Genomic DNA, 19,797 nt, shown 5'->3' with positions numbered 1-19,797 from the left:
CATTACAACTGCATTAGGTTTTATTTCCTCACAAAACAAATCGTTTTTAGAGTTTTAGTGATTGGGTTCTTGAGTTCAACTCAATGATCCACTAGAGGTGAGGATCAGTGAATAACAAATTCAATTTTGGTCAGATTTTTTACACAGTTACACTACCATTTAGGGCTGCACGATAAATCGCATGCGATATTTAACACACATCTTGTCAGTAAAGCCGGTTCTGTAATCAGCGGTAAATCTCTATCACGTGCGGGCTTTCACATGGAGCAGCATTTACTACACAGAGCCGTTGTTCACTGACAAGCTGCGCAAAACGTGCAAAATATGATCGTGAGATTTACCGCTGGTTACAGAACCGGCATTACTGACAAGATGCGCGTTAAATATCGCATGCGATTTATCGTGCAGCCCTACTACCATTCAAAACATACCAGTGCTAAAAAATGGATTTAAAAAATACAGTATAAACAGTAATATTGTGAAATATTATTGCAGTTTTAATATTATTATATATATCAAAATGTAATTTATTCCATTCCTGGCAAAGCATTTTCAAACCCGAATTTTTAGAAGCCAGCTCTAGTCTTCAGTGTCACATGATCCTTAAGAAATAATTCTAATATGCGGATTTTGTGCTTAAGAAACAAACGTATTATCAATGTTGAACACAGTTTTGCTGCTTAATATTTTTGTGAAACATGATTCTTTTTTTCAGAATTCTTTCAATAGAAAGTTCTAAAGAATGGCATTTAGTTTGATTTCAGTTCAATTGGGACACATTTTGTCATTGACATGACTGGGGAAAAATGGCCCAATTATCCTGAATTAACCCTTATTTGAAATAGAAATCTGCTGCAACATTATAAATGTCTTTACTGTCACTTTTGATCAATTTAATGCTTCTTTTGTGCATAGATGCATTAATTTCTTAAAAAAAAAAAATCTTACCTACTCCAAACTTTTGAACGGTAGTGTATTTTATTTTTGGGTGAACTTTTCCTTTAAAGTATGTGGTTCAGTCCTACATTTATTTATTATTTATAAATCACTTAGGTATTAAAAGCCCAAATGTACCATTAGCTGTTGATTTGTCTTGGCGTAACACATGAAGCCTGTTTTTTATTCACTTAATATTTATTGAGTTTTAGTGGAGTGGTATACAATATCCAAGTATGCTCCATGTTTTCCAATATCTTTCCACCATTACCTCAAAACACATTTTGTACCTGCCCTTCATTCTTACATGAGGGCTGTGCAGCCATGCAAGAAAATAAATGTTTTAAAGTGTTTTCATAATCTTATTTGTTTTGGCCCTTCTCTGTAGACGCAAAACACGTTTTTTTTGCGCTGTCTTTACACATGGACTTGCTTAGATGTTTTAAACATTTTCTCTCGGCTGGCAAAGTGCGCATGAATAAGCGGATACTTTTGTTCTTTGGATATCATGCACGGATTCCACACTTCACCGTCCATCTGTTTTGAACACATGGAGGCTTTACTGGCAAAGTCAATAAACCCTCATGTGCACTCCGGCAGGACCCCCTTCCCCCTGGTGATCTCTCTCTCTGCCTGTTTTCTGCCTTAAAGGGATAGTTCACCCATAATTAAGAGTCTGTCATCATTTGCTCTCCCTCATATTGTGCCAAACCTTAATGATTTTCTTTCTTCCATGATCAATTTTTAATAATGTCACTCTTTTGCATGCAATTATGATGAATGGGGAGCTTTTAAGTAAAAAAAAAAAATGTAAAAACAGGATAAAAATATCATAAAAATAATTATTTGATTTGTACAATATCTTTTTTTTTTTAATCTTCTGGAGTCATGAGCTTTAAAGTGTTATTCATTGATAATCTTCTTCTTCATTGGACTGTTAAACGTTTTGACTAAATCATTGAATAAGGGAGTTGAATTCAAGACCCAGATCAGTCAGTCAAATTATTTATTGAACAGATCTGACTAGAAAAATAATTCTTTCACACATCAGACATTGCTACTTCTCTCATTAACTTAACCTACCAAGGAGAGAAAGAACTACTTTTATGGACTTTTTTTTTTAGGTCTTTAGGGTCACTTTTTGGTGTTTTTTTTTATCATTTGGGAGCATGACAGCCCCAGTGCTTATTCTGTTTTATGTTGAAAATTGGCCAGGATATTCTAAAAAAAAAAAAATCACTTTTTGTGTTTCACTGAAGAAAGTCAAGCGGGTTTGGAACAAGTGAATAAATAATGACAGAATTTTTATTTTGGGGTTTTCATTTTAAACTATTGCTTTAAGCTATCACCGTCTTCATCTTGTGGGCGCAAAAAAAAAAAAAACTCCTGTCCTCTGTCCTCTCGTCCCTGCATTTGTTATACCATTACCATTGATATTTATTTAACTATCTGTTACTGTTGGACCGAACTGCTCCTATCCGTCTTTCTCCCTCTGAAAACGAGAGCCCTGCACTGTTTGTTTTTTGTGCATTTCAACCGAGGCACTCTCCCTATTCCCATGATCAAGGTTAAATTGCAAGCACATTTAAGGGCGTGTAAATGGGAAGTTGAGAAGATCGGTTCAAAATGGATATCATCAAATCAGTGTGGTTACATTATTTTTCACAATCTAGTAATCATATCGCTTTGCCCCTCTGTTAACATCCAAAAGATATGAAACAAATTTCCCCTCGGGGAAATATGTTTCCCAGTGTCCGAGTGTTATCCAAGCCAAACACGCCTTGGGAAAGAATGTGGCAATACCATGATTTTTGCAAATGTCCCCATCAAAGTCTTGCCTTTTACATGAACTTTGTCTTCCGTATTAATAAAAACCATGAGGAGAAATGTGATATTCCATTACTAAACAGCTGCAGGTAGAAATATAATATTTACACGCATACCTTTTGTGAAATCTGGGTAAACTTAAAAAAAAAATCAAATTTGTTAAACTTGGCTTTTTATTTATGAACTCTCATTTTAACTCAAATTTGAATCGTCATCATCAATATAATGAAATGGTCCTTTTACACATAGTTCAGCAGAAAAATCACTGGAAAATACTGTCCAACCATGTCTCATTACCTCATCAGTCTCTCGCAGAAACCGGCTACAACCATCATCTCCTAAAAGGAAATGTGCATTTGTGAATGATCACTCAAACAGCTGTCTTTTTTTTTTTTTTTTTTGAACCAGGAAGTCTGGGAAATGAAGTGAAATGGGCTGACAGATTCTTAAAGCTTTGCTTGATCGCTCTGTGAAATGTCATGCTGTAGGACTTTACTCTTTCAGGATTTATAGAGGTGATTAGGTGGCTCTCTAAGTCAAAAGACCAAAACAGGCCATCAGTTAAGCTATCAGGGGCACGTTTTCACTGTGAAAAGCAGAAAAATCCCATGTCTTATTGTCACGCTGAAAGCACATTGACAGAACATGGTAGGCTAGGCTTGGTAGGATTCACCCACTTCTGGAAATGGTGTAGGTGAGAACCATGTGATCCACCCTGACACAATTAGGTTCAGCCCTGATTTTTTTCTGATGGCCCTGAAAGAGATGTGCCTGTTTTCTGATACTTCCAAACGCAAGTCACCTCCTGTCAAATGCTGTGCGTTTTGAGGAAGGGATTGGAAGAAAACCATGGAAGAGTGGTTGTGCAGTGGCAACTAGACTGTATTTTCCCACCGTTCAATCCCAGGCGGGGTGACAAGAGGTTGTGGTATGGGAGGGATGACATCATCTAGGTCACCTGTCTGTAAATGCAAGGCTTATCTAAACGCTGTGTTGTTCAGTGGAATGGGATGAGGGCATGATCCAAGAAAATGGCGGAAAATTGGCGACTATTGTGAGGACTTGTGAGGCATCCCAGCATGCGGATCTGAGATTGGAAACTGAACTGTTGTAATTATAGGCTGTGGAATAGATGTGGTACCCATTAACCAAAATTGTTGAATCAACAAAAATTGCTCAAGGTTTCTCTGCCATGGCGGTGTCCAAAAAATGTTCGAACTCCTAGCCCTTCCATCGCTCATTATGGTCCAATACCTACAGCAATGATTTGGAGAAGTTCTTCCTGGCATCTATCTATCTATCTATCTATCTATCTATCTATCTATCTATCTATCTATCTATCTATCTGTCTATCTTTGAAGTGGTCTACCTTTACTCACCTAAAACAGTGCCAATTGCTGAACACTTAAATCTATCTATCCATCCATCTATCTATCGTTCGTTCATTCTGTCAATCTATCTGTCAGTCTACTTGCCTATGCATCTGTCTGTTTTGGTCTATCTGTCATTCGTTCCATCTATCCATCTGTTGTTTCTTCCGTCTATCCATCTATTGCTCATTCTATCCATCTGTCTACCTTTACTCACCTAAAACAGTGCCAATTGCTGAACACTTAAATGTAATGTTAACAAGCTGTTTATTTTAACACTGATTGACATAGCAGGCTTACTGCATTCACTGAATTTCAGCACTCTCACTCTGTCTGTAAGCAGGATAAACATGGTTGTGTTTGTGAAAGCAATTGAAGTCAATGAGAATCCTCCTGAGGTTGACCCCTAGAATTACATGCAATTACAGTGCAGTACAAGATGGAGTTTGTAAAGGTCAAACAGATTTCTTCTGAACTGACACTGTTTTGGTCCAATTTTTCTTCTTTTTTTTTTATATACAGTTCTTAGAAAATTGTCTGACATTCGTTTTTCTGTACAACACTAAAATAAGTTTTTGTCTATAAAGTCAGTGGGGTCTAATGTTGCTTTGCACCCTTTTGACTTTCATTTGTATAGACAAGCACAGTTGAAACATTCTTCAGAATAAAATGTGACATGAGGATGAGTAAATGATGACAGAATGTCATCTGAACTTTCTTTTAACATTGCTTCAGGAGATTTGTATGTTCTCATGAATTTGGAATTTCATACATTTAGTCTTTTTTTTCTGAAAGCACAACCTTCTTCTTTGAAATGACACTTTGTGAGACCGTTATTCTAAGCCTTTTGAACAGTTAGGGTGTGTTCACACTTGTAGTTTGGTTCATTTGGTCCGGACCAAAAAGGAAAATGATACATTTGGTCCTGGTCTGCTTAGCGTTCGCACTGGCAATTTTGACAGCGAACCTAAACACACCGAACCTAAAGGCATAGTGATACGTTCACAACCTGATTGGTCGGCTTGAATGACGTGTATATCGTGACGGAACTCACCGAACACCCCAAACAAAAGGTGCATTAGACTTAAAGCGCCGCTGCGGGTGTATGATATGAAAGCACCCATTAACCGATCGGTCTGCTCAGCACCGCTTTAAGTCGAACACACCTAATGCTGTCTGCTGGACTAAGCGCACTCATTCTTGCGTGTACATATAATTTTATTTTCACCACCTGCAAACTCACAAGGAGCTCATAAAAGGCACTTTACCTCATCGTTGCTCCATGTTTGCCCTCTGCTCATTTTGTTTTGGTTACACCGTGTTGTCAAATCATGTCGCATAGCGTCGCATCTTGTCTTTACTTCCTGTTTTTGGTTCGTTTAGAAGTATTTGATCCGTGTTGCATTCATATTTTTTTATATTTGGAAGCGGACCGAGACCCATCTTTTCAGCGGTCTCGGTCCGCTTGTTTGGTGCGCACCAGGGTTCGGATGGCAGCGTTCACACTTACTCAGATGAACCGCACTAACAGAGCAATCGCACCAGAGTTCGTTTTAATCAAACCAAACATGACAAGTGTGAACACACCCTTAGATATAACTCGTTGACTGCTACTGATCATTTTTATCTTAAGCCATTCCTAAGATTGTAGATTTGGTCTGGATACGTTGAAACCAGTAGCAGGTAATTCTCTGATTTAAGGATGATTTTGAAGTCTGGTCGTGTTGGTTCACCACAGCACTGAGAGTCAACTCCTCTTCACCCTGTGGGAACAATGTTTGCCTTTGAAATCCCTGGAGGTGGGCTCTCAACGGCAGTCTGAAAGTGGAGCCGGGGGTTGATAGAAGCAGCCAGGTCCTTCACGGTGAGAGCCACTCAGAAATGCTTAAAAAGAAAGAATCGCGAAGATAATGAAAATGAAATGCTGGCCTTTCCTAGATCACGTTGAAAGAAGCGAGAGGGAGGAAAAGAAATAAAGAGACTGAAATGGTTTGGAATAGCTCATTGTTTAATAAAGTTTCGTAAGACTCTCTGGTCTACCAGCCTCTGTATGTTTCTGTCGGTGCCAAGTGCGCTAAAAGGAAACGAAAGACAGATATGGGGCCCGAGTAAATAACCTGAGGTCGCAAATAGTCTTCCGCCTTGTTCAGTACCAAGTACAAAGAAATCAGTTCTTTGGCAGAAACTGAACATTAACAATAACATTTGATAGCTTAAACTATTTGGAATTGCTGTATGATTCCGTTCCACAGTTTCTTTAAATACTTTTGGAGGATAAAGTTATATAGCTATACAGAAGGTATAGTAATCCAAACAGCTTGAGGTTGTAGCTATAGCCTTATTTCACCTGTCATCTGCAGCCCGGTAATGTGAAACCATGTCTTCCGCTGATCCAGTAAGTACTATCAGACTTGCGTACAGTAGGGGTTTGGCAGTTCATCAACTCTTTAGCTCGAGCAGCCAGTGAAGCAGGTTCGTCTGGCCGCCTGGTTGATGGATAAGTGGATTTGGAGTGGCTGTGGTATCATAGCAGTTCCAGATTTATGGCCTTTCAGACGTGACTCATGCCCGGCTTGATGGAGTTTGGTCCGTGCTGTGGTAGTAGGGAAGACCCACTCTATCAAGTGCCAGTTCATAAATAATATCTGGGGCACTTCTAATGGTAAAGCTTCTGCTCTTTGCTCTCCTTTCACCAGTGAAGGGAAAAAAGAGCCGCTCCTGGAAAAGTCGTCGAACCTGGCGTAATACTTTCTGATTCAGATTGATGAGATTCTAATCCGCCTGAAGGTCACTTCTGCATCGGAACAAGGCGGACGTTATTTGTGGCTGATACAAGCTAGGCTTCGCAAGTTTATGTGAATGCATATGGCCCATAGCTCTTTGGCAATGTGTTATTTTCACCACTTGAAATGGGTCTTTACTTGCTCTTCCTTATGTAAGCAGCGTCCTCGCTGTTGCTCATGCACCAGAATCCACAGGCTTTCTAATCTGATAAAGACATTACTTCTCGGTATCTGCTGTTATATTACTTATGACTTGAATGCAGTAATAATACGCTTTCAAGGAAATGTCATCTGAGACAATTTGATGGTGCAAGGCTGTTTATTATAACACTGCCTCAGGGGAGGAAAAGAAGAACTGCACATGCACTTCTGCCCAATGACTGACAGCATTTAATTCTCCTCCATGACGTCCTATTTCAGAATTCATGAAAAAAGGATTGACGCTTTTAGGGTGTTGTGAGACACAGTGTTTCCCACAGATTTACACACTATTTGTGATGGCACTTTCCCCAATGGAGGGAGGGATTGTTTTGTATTGTGTTATAATACAAAAAAAAAAATGCTCCAATGCAAATATTTCAAATTGCAAAGAACTTTATTTACATAATTAAACATCTCCCCCACACAACATTTCTACTTTTAGCACATTTTGCACCCTTTGTTTGAACATGCTATTTTACGGGGGTTTCTGAAAAAATATTTTTGGAAAATATTTTTCAATATTCATCTGGATTGAAGGAGCAGACATTGAGAGGTAGAATTAAAGAAGGTAACATTACAGTCAATATCTTTTAGCCAATATCAGGTTATCTGCAGTTTTTTTTATTTTTATTAAAATTTTAACACCTTTTTAAAGACCTGCATAAATACAATTAATACTATATGAGAAATGTCAGTGCTAACAAATTAAACCGTAATATGACAAAAAAAAAAAAAGTGATTTATAGTTACTTGACAATTAAGAAAAAGGATCAGTCAAAAGTATCAATTATTACATGTATTTAAAACATAAATATATCTTACTGTCTTAAGATTTTTATATTAGGGCATATTAGCTATCCACTGGCTCACATTTAAAGCTGTGTGTTTGCTGCTTAAATAATATGATTCAATTTTCGCACTGTTCTTAACAAAAACAGCAGACAGGCTGATTGAAAATACAAATTCATTCTCTGACAGCAGGTGGCGCTTTTGGAACAGCAGAAATACAGTGGTTTCCCCGGTAACAGCTGTATGCAAAGCAGTGCTCATAAACATAGATATGTATAGGTAGATGCCACATTCGACCGCTCCAGACACGTCGACATGTCTGCCATCTTGGAACGCTTAATGTGTTGTCACTCAGAATAAAAGTAAGTGAGTTTCAAAATGATATTGCACAGCCTCTGTTTGTAAAAAAAAAAAAAAAAAAAAGCTGAAATTAAATTCCTGAAGAAATTGGATAACGTTTCACAGGTAAAAATGTTTTGATTTGTGTTTTTAATATGTATTAAGTCAATATTATAGGTTTTAAACTATAGTACCTTTTAAATGTGTTTGCTAAAGACTTCATCTTGTTGTATTGTGTTAGTTTAGCAAAATCATCTGGTGAAGTCTATTGCAGATACAGATATTCATACATGCGTATAACTAGGGTTGCAGACATACAGGCAACTTGCTCTTGTGTGTTCACAGACCTGCTTTGATCATTCCAATATGGCAGATGGCTTACGTATAGCGGTCCATAGAATTAGCTGCTAATAGGGCATCTACTTATTAAGATATACCTATACATTTTTACATGAGTTTTGGACAAACTTGTGCAAAACTGTTTGTGACGGTCAATGTTGATATTGTGGTGGGCTGCCACAAATAAATCAATGTATGGGAAGCACCTAATGGCGCTTTTCCACTGCGTGGTACGACTCGGCTCGGTACAGCTCAGTACGGCACGGCACGGTTCGGCTCGGCACGGTTTGCGTTTCCACTGCAGTTCAGTACCGCTTTAGAGTGGGCGGGATTATTCACATGTCGTTATAGTTGCGCCGCCTCTACTACCACGACTCCTAAAAAAAACTTTTTCATTCCGCATCGCCCCATCAAGCTCTCGCTGGATCCGCTCCTCTGCTATCAATGAGAGGAACGTCTGTACTTCCGCAACAGACAACAAAACATTTTGTTTGTTAAAAAAAAGTTGCGCTCGTTCAAAACAGTTGCGTTCAGTCCTTCGCTGGCTGTGCTGATTTAAATCTAGCGGTTCTTTTGTGTTTGTGTCGCAAGTTCAGTGACGCAGGTAGTGACGATTCTCTCCGGCCAATCCGTGATCAGCAGAGTTTACACGTCACGTTTTGGTAACGGTACGGTTCACTTGGAACCCCAACCGAGGTGGTACTAAAAAAAGTACCAGGTACCAGGTACTGTACCCAGTGGAAAACCCCCCAAAAGTGAACCGTACCGAGCCGTACCGTGCCGTACCATGCAGTGGAAAAGCGCCATTAGAGTGCTTTAAAATATACCGTGTAACATTCACAATCCTGGTCATGGTTGAATGAAACAAAATGTTTGATTTTTGTAAATATTACTTTTAGATTTGACATTTAACAAATTAGAATTTTGTGGTGTATAATATAGTTTTAAGTTTGAAAATTTGTACATGTGAATTTTATATGTGATGTGAAACTTTTTTTGTAGCGTATTTTTTATTTTTTTTAGTTCTGTTTTGTGTTAAAACAAGGAAACATGAGGCCAGTTTGCCATAAGCCAGAAGTCTGGATATGCAAGACTCGGTCACAAATTGCTGAAACTAAAATAGGAAGTTTTGTGTAGATTAACAAGAACCACCAAAATCCCAAATGTTCTGTCCGAAGTATTATTTGGTGACAGTCTGACCATGTTTAACGTCATTGTAATATGTCTAAATATTATTTTTTTTTTTTGTGTAAATCTCAAAATCATTATTTGTCTGATCAAAACTCATAACATGGAGGTAAAATCCAACTCTGTTAGATGCCTTTGCTGTCCCTGTTGTTTTCAGAGTTTGATCAGCAGAACCCCAGGGGATTCTGGAGATTCCTTCAGCTCTCACAATACTATGATCATTTACACATGCCTCTTTCTTTCACTCTTTGCTCTTTTCTGTTGCTAACAAACACTTGAAACTCTAAAGCCCTAATCCTCTGTTGATGTCAACCCAACAGGCAGCAAGGAAGCGCAAGATCTCCATCCTGCGAGCACAGGGCAAAAGCAGTGAGGCCATCCGTGAGCTCAACGAATATCTGGAGCAGTGAGTGTTTTACAAGAGGATTTAGACCCCCCTTCCCCTCCACTTTTTAATTAAAAGGGGTTTTGCATTTGATTCAGTTGGCCCCCAAGCCTTTCCCTGACCCCCCTTCCACAGTCCACAGTGGCCTTTCTGATGTGCTAACTACCACTACTCTGTCCTGCAGGTTTGTCGGAGACCAGGAAGCTTGGCATGAGCTGTCAGAACTCTACATCAATGAGCATGAGTAATGATTTCTTTCCTCATTTTTTTGTCGATTCTTTTTTGTTTAATACTTACAAGAAGTTGATAGAACATGAGGGTTAATTAAATTGTCAAACTGACATACAGAAACAATGTAACTAGAACGTGTACACATTTCTGGAAAAAAAGAAAACAAATATATATATATATATATATATTATGGCAAAACAAGGAAAAGGTATTCAATCATCTGCCTACTGGGTTTCAGTTAGCTCAAATGAATTCATCATAGGAATCTGATGGAAAATACAAGATTAATTTTAACACGTTAAAACAGTAAGTAAAATAAACATAAAAACAGTAGTTAATTAAATCAGAATGTCAGTGTTAATGCTCTTTTTTTCACCATTGCAGGTGTTGGATGTTATTAGAGATTTTTCTTTAAATTTATCAGTATCAGTCAATATTGGATATTTAATTGTGCCTGCTATTTTTCCTATTTTTTACACTTAAGATTGCTCACTTGAAGTTAATCTTCTTGAAAACACTAATAATTTAATAACACTGTTAAATGTAATCTTTAGCAAATCTAAACATAATTTATTATTTTTTCATACTCTACATTATATTGTTTGATGTCTTAAATTCACTTGTAGCATTTAAAATAATGGATTTGATTTTTCTAGTGCTTTAATTTGAATTTATTTAGACAAAATAGTATTGAATGTTTTATATCTGCCATTTATCAGTTGTGATATCAGTTATCAGTAACACAAAAATATTTATCAACTTGTTTGGAATTTCCTAGAATTTGACAATGTCAGTGAATCCCTACTGAAAATAAATAAATAAATAATTTAGAAACTGTTAGCATTATAAATATCAACAAATTGACTTTAGTGTGTTGTTTAGTTTTCAGATTGACTGCATTGAGTGTATTGTTACACAATGTAGAAACTGGCATCTTTCTCATGAATGACAAGAATGAAGAGGCAGAATATTCATGAGTTTTTCCCTACCTTAACTATAAATGTAAGATATAATTTTGTCTCATCAGAATAATTTAATCAGCTAAAAGTGATTAATCAGTTACCAATGCATCAGTAAAATGTCCAGAAGTTGTCCGTATGGAATGTGATGTTTACGAGGGTTACGAGGTCGCATTCACCAGCATCTTGCAGGTCATTCTCAGGACCTTCGTCTGACGTGCAACGGTTGCTGCAGAGCTGTGGGACCCTCTGGAGTAAAAGACAGTGAAATGCCAGTCTCAGCCAGGGGCCTTGCTTAAAGCTCCGTGTCTGTTTGTTCTATGGAGTAGGGCCATAATAGGATTTGTTTCTTGAGACCCCTGTCCAACTCCAGGAATAAGACTGCGCTCCCCTGCTGATATCTCTTTTGCCAGGGGTTACTTTCTGCCAGGCATCAGGATTGTAGGAAACTTACTTTATGTCTCCTCTCATCCATCCTTCTTTAATTGTTTTGGTCTTATTTTCCATGAGTGGGGCTAAGGGGTGTTAGTATGTGGGTGCGAGAGAGAAAAAAGTTGGTTGTCCTGGTTGGAGGGCGCTGGCTGTAGGAATGCAGTTGCTCTGTGAGAGCACCGCTTATTAGATACCTCACGGTTTTGTGTAAAGGGCTTTATTGCTGTAGCAGACAGAGGAAATCCAGGGGTGAGAGGATTATCTACCCGCTTAGCCCAACTTTTCTAATATCACACCATTCTCTGACAACCCCCTATCTATAGGCGTGTCAATGTCACTCCTTTTCTTTCTTCCCCTTTCTTTTTCTTTTCTTTATTTCAGGTCACAGACTCACTTTTTCCCTTCCCCTCCTCTTCCGGCAAAGCCTTCATTATCACATCTCTCTTCCACGCTGTGAAAGAACAGGAGAAAGGGGAAAAAGAGAAATTCCCAAGAGAATGAGGTGGCACCCATTCTCCCAACCAGTCAAAACAAGATGAAGACAAACAAACGCCACCCTACCAGCTGATTACACAGCTATGACAGATTACACAGCTATCTACAATAAAGTCCGTAGTACAAATAGGCCACTAGTGGATCATGCTTTTTAATGACGATTAAACCAATTATCACTTTGGTAAAGAAATATATCAAAGTGGTTTCTTTGGTGAATTATGTGCTAGGTGTAGGTTGCGATCTGTAGAACTAGCTGGTCTTAAGTGAGCTTTTTAAACCTCAAAATGTAAATTTATATTTCCCACCCAGTGTGGCTTTATATCTCAAAATGTGACTTGACTTATCTTACCATGATGCTTTAAACGTTATCTACAATTTAAAATCACATTGTGAAATATAAAGTTAGCGTTTTGGGATTTAAAGTAAAAATTGTGGGATGTACAGACAAATTTTGACAAAATCAAATCAAAAATTTAGTTTTTTCCCTACTCGAGACAGAAGCATGCTTTCATATTTCAAATGGAGAACTGGTAGAGTTGGCCGTGTATAATGAATGCTCAGGTAGTGGGCGTTGAGTTCAGTAGTGATGTGGATTGATGCCTCCCTTGCTTTCTCTGTGTGTGTGTGTGTGTGTCTCTCTTTCACTCTTTGCATTGCTCCGCCACAGTTTAGGCCACGGCAGAAGCACATCTGAAAGTCTTTATGAAGAGGACATGGTAATTGCAAGCAGTCTTCAACCTTCTGAGTGGCCTGATCTCATTGGCTCACTCCTCCAACCTCTTTGACTGTCTGTTGTTCTCTCACTCTCATTCTCCTCTCTTTGTATTCAAAGTCCCTTGAACATTTCCCAAAAGGCTAGATAGACTCATCATCTTGTGCGAGTCAGCAACGCCAACAGTCTTTTTCCACCAGAAAAAAAATCTTGTTTGCGTCAACACGTTTTTATTTCTGCCAGTCGTAAGATTAGCATGGACGTGCTCCAGCTCTGTTATACGATTTGATGTGTTGTGATAAGTTGATATGTGTGCGTGAGCACGTACAGTGTGGGCCTCGATGTGTGGACCTCGCACGGAACGAGACAGAAAGTTTGCTAACAGTAGCTAAAAAAGCCATGCGGTTTTGGGGACTTGAGGCGGTAACGAGCCTTTCAACCCCTTCCACAGCTTTTGGACACATTTGGCTCATTTTTGTGTCTTGTGGCTTTGTCGTAATAGTCCTGAAGTTCTTTTTGAAATTGTTTGTTTTTTTGGTGGGAGCATTGGGGAAATGTGCAGGCCCATGTTGTGTACTAATAAGGGAGAGAGTGTCTGAGACATGAAACTGTAAATTAGTGTGAGGTCAACGGCTTGACAGTGATCTCATTTGGGAACTGCTCTTGAGAATGACCTTAGGATAGTCTTGAGATGTCAATGAAGAACCCAGGGACAGGTTTGTAGACCAGATTCATCTTTGGCCTTCTAGAAAAGAGGCCATGGTGAATCTAGGGCAGAATTGCCACCTCTGTTGCAAAGCTTCACTCATCATTTGACCATATGGGCGTTCATACACAGATTTCCATTAACCCTCATAAAAGCTGAGGAAAGGGAAACCTCAGACTGTCACGTCTCCCGACTGTCAACGGGACTGAGCTTCGCTTTGCTTAATCAGCCACAAAACTACTGGGAGATGTTTTCTATGTTCTCCATTTTTCTCTCTCTCTCTCTCGTTTCATTCCCACAGTTATGCAAAAGCTGCTTTTTGTCTTGAAGAGCTGATGATGACGAATCCACATAATCACCTGTACTGCGAACAGTACGCCGAGGTATAGTAGCTTTCTCTCTTCCTGCCTGAAATAAATGTTCCTTTCAATTTAAGGTGATTTTTTAAAAATAAACATTTTAAGCATTCTTTCAGAAAAATTTTTAATTGTGCCATTTGAAGCAATACATTTTAAATTGTTGCGATGTAATTATGCCTTCGCTAAAGATAAGAAAATACACAAAAACTACACAAACTTAGGAGTGGGCGATCTTCCCAAAATATCATATCACGGTTTTATAACTCACGATCCATGATCTGAATCATGATCTTCCCAATTTTGAGATGTACTATTGAGAATATCCAGACTGGAACAAGCCTATGACTTATCTATTTGCATAATTAAAAAAAAACAAAACGTAATATTTTTGTATTAAAGGGTTACTCCACCCCAAAATGAAAATGTTGTCAATAATCACTTACCCCCATGTCGTTGCAAACCCGTAAAAGCTTTGTTCGTCATTTTGGATGAAAACCGGGAGGCTTGTGACTGTCCCATTGACTGCCAAGTAAATAACACTGTCAAGGCCCAGAAAAGTATGAAAGACATCGTCAAAATAGTCCATCTGCCATCAGTGGTTCAATCTGAATTTCATGAAGCGACGAGAATACTTTTTGCACGCAAAGAAAACAAAAATAACGACTTTATTCAACAATTCGTCTCCTTCGCGTCACCGTAGCGCCATTTTGGAGAGTATCCACTGAACGCAAACTGCGTATACTGTTCTGTGTCAGCCGCGCCACACGGATACGCTGTTTTCATTCAAATCAAAGCGTAAATAAACGTAGAAAATGTATCCGTGTGGTGCAGCTGACAGAGACAAGTAGAACAGTATACGCAGTTTGCGTTTAGTGGATACGTCCAAAATGGCGCTACGGTGACGCGGAGACGAATTGTTGAATAAAGTCGTTATTTTTGTTTTCTTTGTGCACAAAAAGTATTCTCATCGCTTCATAAAATTCAGATTAAACCACTGATGGCAGATGGACTATTTTGACGATGTCTTTCATACTTTTCTGGGCCTTGACAGTGTTATTTACTTGGCAGTCAATGGGACAGTCACAAGCCTCCCGGTTTTCATCCAAAATATCTGAAATTGTGTTCCAAAGACGAACGAAGCTTTTACGGGTTTGGAACGACATGGGGGTTTAATGATTAAGGAAAAAAATTTAATTTTGAGGTGGAGTAACCCTTTAAACAATCAATTGTCAAAACCCCAGTTAAACTTTAAAACACTGCATCACTGTATGAATTAAATATACATGATTCTTATTCTGATTCTGATATATATTATTATTATTATTAAAGTTATAAAGTGATTCAGTCAAGAGCAGTGAGCGATTTTCTGTCTTTTGTAGTTTAATTAACATATGACACTGACAGCAGTAGGTTTATTAGGCTGCTGTCTCTTTAAGACAAAATGCATGGATGTAATATACTGACACGCATCCGATTTTTTTCCCAATTGTTTGTTCATTTAATACTTAACTGACTTTACGTAAATACTCGCAAAGTATTTTTTGACATATTTTTGTGTGTATTTGACTGTTTAAGTATACTTTGCTCTTACGTGTTTAGCTCCGTGTCGGAGTGCGCGCACAAAACGTGCCTGAGGAACAGGCTCTTTCACAGTTAATGTGCTTTTAATAACTAAAATAAAGCATGTCCCACAGTAAACTGCCTTTTACGACAGTTGCGTTACATGATTTGACTGATTTGGGTGTTAAGCTCTTAAGGACAGGCAAAAGCGCACCACTATAAATGGAAGGAATGGCATGTGGCACAATGATCATTTTATTAAGATTGAAACTGAAACTAAAATTTCATTCATCACACTGCTACTTTTAAGTCATGACGAATACGTCACCACGCATGAAAAAAGACATAATAGAGATGACACATGATATAACTTGGCCAGTCACAGTCATGTAGTAGGCAGTTATTGCTGTAGTTTTAACATTACGAGAACATAAAAGATCATGATCTCTACGATTCACTTAAAAAGATGATCGTGGACATTTTCAAGATCGATCACGATATTAAATCATCAGATCGCCCACCCCTACACAAACTATTAAGTTGTATTTTTATTTTTTTGTGTATGATCTTCTGTTTGAATATGTTTTTATATTTTGATCACACAATTTACTGTTAAAATAGATAAAAAGTTGCAGCATTTTTGTTGATGGGTTTAGAAAGAAGTCTATATACAGACATAAAATTTGGCATCGGTTACTCTTATCTTAGTCATATCATTTTATATCTGCTATGTTAATCCAAGTTCTTTTTCCCCCCTAACCAACCTTAACCATGACCACATTTTTTCTTCCATTTAAATGGGTTTTCCAACCCACTGTAAAATCTCATTGGTTTAACATCTTTATCCACGTGTTATTAAACATCCAGTATATTCTAGGGTTTGATTTTTGTCGCTTTGCAACATTACACTTGTAATGTGGACAGAAAACACATCGTCCTATAAGCCAAAACTTTGGCCCTTTTGCACTCCATGACTAGCTGCATCCATCATGTTGTATGCTTGTATAGGATTTTCCTGTTTATTTAGATCATGTTCTGTTTATTTAGATCTCATGTCAGCTTTAAGTGTGCCTATAACACAACATCACCTTTCGGTTTCCTCTGCAATCTCCCTCAGGTAAAGTACACCCAGGGAGGTCTGGAAAACCTCGAGCTGGCCAGGAAGTATTTTGCGCAGGCACTGAAGCTTAACAACAGAAACATGAGGGCCTTGTTCGGCCTTTACATGGTAAGTTGTTCAGAAAACAGACACCTTCTATTTTTCTTTTCTCTTTTTTTTCTGCATGTGAATGGATCCCAGAGGCTGTGATTGGTTCACACAGGGGCAGTTGAAGTTGATGTTTCCAGTCCCTGTGTTGGAAAAACTCTGACTTGCAATTTTTTTTTTGCTGTAACGTAACCCACCGGACCTTTGTAGGGCATTTCTCTGTTTATTCCAGAGATAAACAAACCTTTGACAATAAAAGAATGGTAGAGAAATGGCAACCACACCATCACACGTGGCTCTGCTGGATAGGTTCAGGCAATATGTGCGCTGAATAAGCCTTTCATCTGTATTTATTTAAACAGGAAGTTGTCCATTAACACCAATGCATCATTTGTAAGTGACTCCTGACATATGAACACAAACAGCCAGCCAGGGGCAGAAGGCCGACAGAGGGTACGCAGGGAGCCACACACAGGCCCTCTGTTCAAACATACACACACACACGCAAGCTTCAGTAGTTCAAACACAGAACCATGACAGTCATCAGCACTCTTTGATGTGCGATTTGCACGTAAAACGAGGCCGGCAATAGCAGGATGTCGGTCAGTACAATAAAACCAAGAGCCTGCTACCTGGTCATATGTACTGAAAAACGAAAAAGTTGCAAAGTGTTTTTTTTTGTGTCATTGTTAACAAAAGTTTTAAAAATAATTAAAATAAGGCTAATATAGCTGAAGTAAAATAAGTTTAAGTTAAATTACTAAAATTTGAAAAAGTAAAATAAAAATAAATAGAAATATATTAAAAAACAAATCCAAAAACGGCTGGAGAACTGAGGTAAAAAAAAAAAAGGCTCCTGAGTGAAAACTGTGTAATCCAATGTCCCAAAAAGACTTGTATATATGTATTATAGTTAATTTTTTAAGATTGAAGCATTAGATTCTTTCATTGATGAGTTTTCAGATTTTTTCTAAATAAAAAGCAGTAAAATTTCTTCCTGTTTTTTACATTTTTGTCTATTTAAATTCTGTTTACAAACTCACCACACACAGTAATGTACAATAACTGTAATTTCTTGAAAGCTAGTAATTTTCTGGAAAAAAAAATGACACCTTGCACTTGAAGATAGCACATTGTCTTATAATGTTATAGTCAAAAAACCAAAATGAGTGAAAACGACCTATTTTAACTTCAGGTTCTAAAGGGTTAAACTAATAAAAAAAAACTGAAAAGTAAAAATATATATATTTTAAAATATTAATAAATACTATAGTAGTATATAAATAAAATAATAGCATATAAAATGTTTGAATATTAGCTTTAATTTTTCACTTTTATTAAAAGTATAAAAAATGTAAAAAATTTTCTTGTCAGGTAAAATATTTTCATCAACAGTTAAACTGATGAATAAATGACCATACTGACTAAATTCGAAGGACACTCTTGCCAAAAGACAAACAAAAAAACAGTATAAAAATGAATACAAATTGTGACTCAAGTGACCAAAATTTTTCCTTAACAGCCGCATCTCACCAACCTTACACACCCCAAACTCCAGAAGCCGAGGGATTTGCTGCCAGAAACAGAGATGAGGTTGATTGGTGTGCAGTTAAAGTTTCAGCACATCCATGGGGAAGGGCTTTCATGCTTGCCGACAGAGTCCTGCGAGCTCTGCTGAGCGGGTCTAATAGCAATAACGAGGGAAAGATGGAGGATTTGTGGTTGAGGAACGGAGATCTTGTAGTGGCTGGAGAGCATGATTCACGTTGCGCTATGCCATTCACATGCCACCTCCCTGACACGCCCAGGCCTGTCAGCACTGCCTATCCTATCTCTGATGCGAGACACATCAAGCTGTGTTAACAGAGCGCCCTGGCTTTTTTTCACTACTCAACCAGGCTCAAAACCATCACATTTTCCACCCTTTAAAAAATACCCTTCATTGCCATCAGGGTTTAGCCATCCTTCCATTATGTGGGCTTTAAATGGGAGTCGATGGGTATTTATCTCATGACTCTTTTTTTGATGCTTTGTAGAAATGGTGATAGTCTAATCTTTATGTGTGTGTCCCAGCGCTGTGGTCCATCTCACCTTTGTTTTGTTGTCTCTTCTTCCGCAGTCGGCCAGTCACATCGCTGCCAGCCCAAAAGTTAGTGCAAAGGTGAAGAAGGACAACATGAAGTATGGCGCGTGGGCCGCTTCTCAGATTAGCAGAGCCTATCAGGTAAGAGGAGTGCAAGAGTTACTGGTAGAGATGGGCAGTACAACTTAAATCTCTCCACAAAATGTTGTATATTTTACATAACTGTGGTAATGTTGATTTAGTTGATCTGAATTTATCAACTGATATTGCATTTTGTTTTTTCTGAAACACTTCATAAATATATTTAATGTTTTAAATATTTTGAATATATATAAATACACAGCACAGTATTACAATCTTTCACAGACATGTTTAAACACAATAAATATAAGCAACACGTTATTCAATGCTTTTTACTTTTGCACTTAATGAATATATTAAGATTAATATATTAAGTTGCTCAAGCGACTGAAACACAGTAGACTTTAATTATATGCATTTATGGTGCAATTACTAAATTTTCGTGTCAATCCATGTTCATATTTACGGCAATCAATGCGCTGTCACTTTAATTCAGCGCTTGCAGCGCAGCAATAGACTCTGTGTGGAAACGATCTCTGCACTGCTGCAGACGCACCGCTCCTGAAGCGCACTGCCGGACCGCAACCGTGTGCAGTGAACGCTTTAATCCGTTAACATGAGCATGGAAAAAATACGCACCACGACACGTATGCACTGCAAACAGAGTAATGTGAACCTGGCATTATGTGTGTGCGCTGCGAGTGTGCATGAGCGCACGGTCTCCAGGAGAGCGCGCGAGCGCCGAGTGGTTAAACACTGGCAAGAATTAAAAAGTAATGCAATTTATAAACTTTAGTGATGATGTGACACTGCCT

At 38.2% G+C, this 19,797-nt stretch overlaps 1 protein-coding gene across 1 annotated transcript in view; it reads left to right on the top strand.

The window, feature by feature from the left end:
• The window catches only part of LOC107679651 (ER membrane protein complex subunit 2-like), a 37,025-nt gene that overhangs the window by 9,716 nt on the left and 7,512 nt on the right, over positions 1–19,797 (top strand). Inside the window, exons 6-10 of the mRNA XM_016475268.1 lie at positions 10,093–10,178; positions 10,342–10,401; positions 13,994–14,075; positions 16,729–16,839; positions 18,938–19,042. Of these exons, the coding sequence (XP_016330754.1) occupies positions 10,093–10,178; positions 10,342–10,401; positions 13,994–14,075; positions 16,729–16,839; positions 18,938–19,042 (444 nt within the window). The remainder of the gene's footprint in view (positions 1–10,092; positions 10,179–10,341; positions 10,402–13,993; positions 14,076–16,728; positions 16,840–18,937; positions 19,043–19,797) is intronic.

This window comes from Sinocyclocheilus anshuiensis, unplaced genomic scaffold (assembly GCF_001515605.1).
Source record: "Sinocyclocheilus anshuiensis isolate Anshui unplaced genomic scaffold, SAMN03320099.WGS_v1.1 scaffold2170, whole genome shotgun sequence".
Taxonomy (NCBI): Eukaryota; Metazoa; Chordata; class Actinopteri; order Cypriniformes; family Cyprinidae; genus Sinocyclocheilus; species Sinocyclocheilus anshuiensis.
Note: the sequence above shows the minus strand (reverse complement) of the source record. Positions and strands in the feature narration are given on the sequence as shown.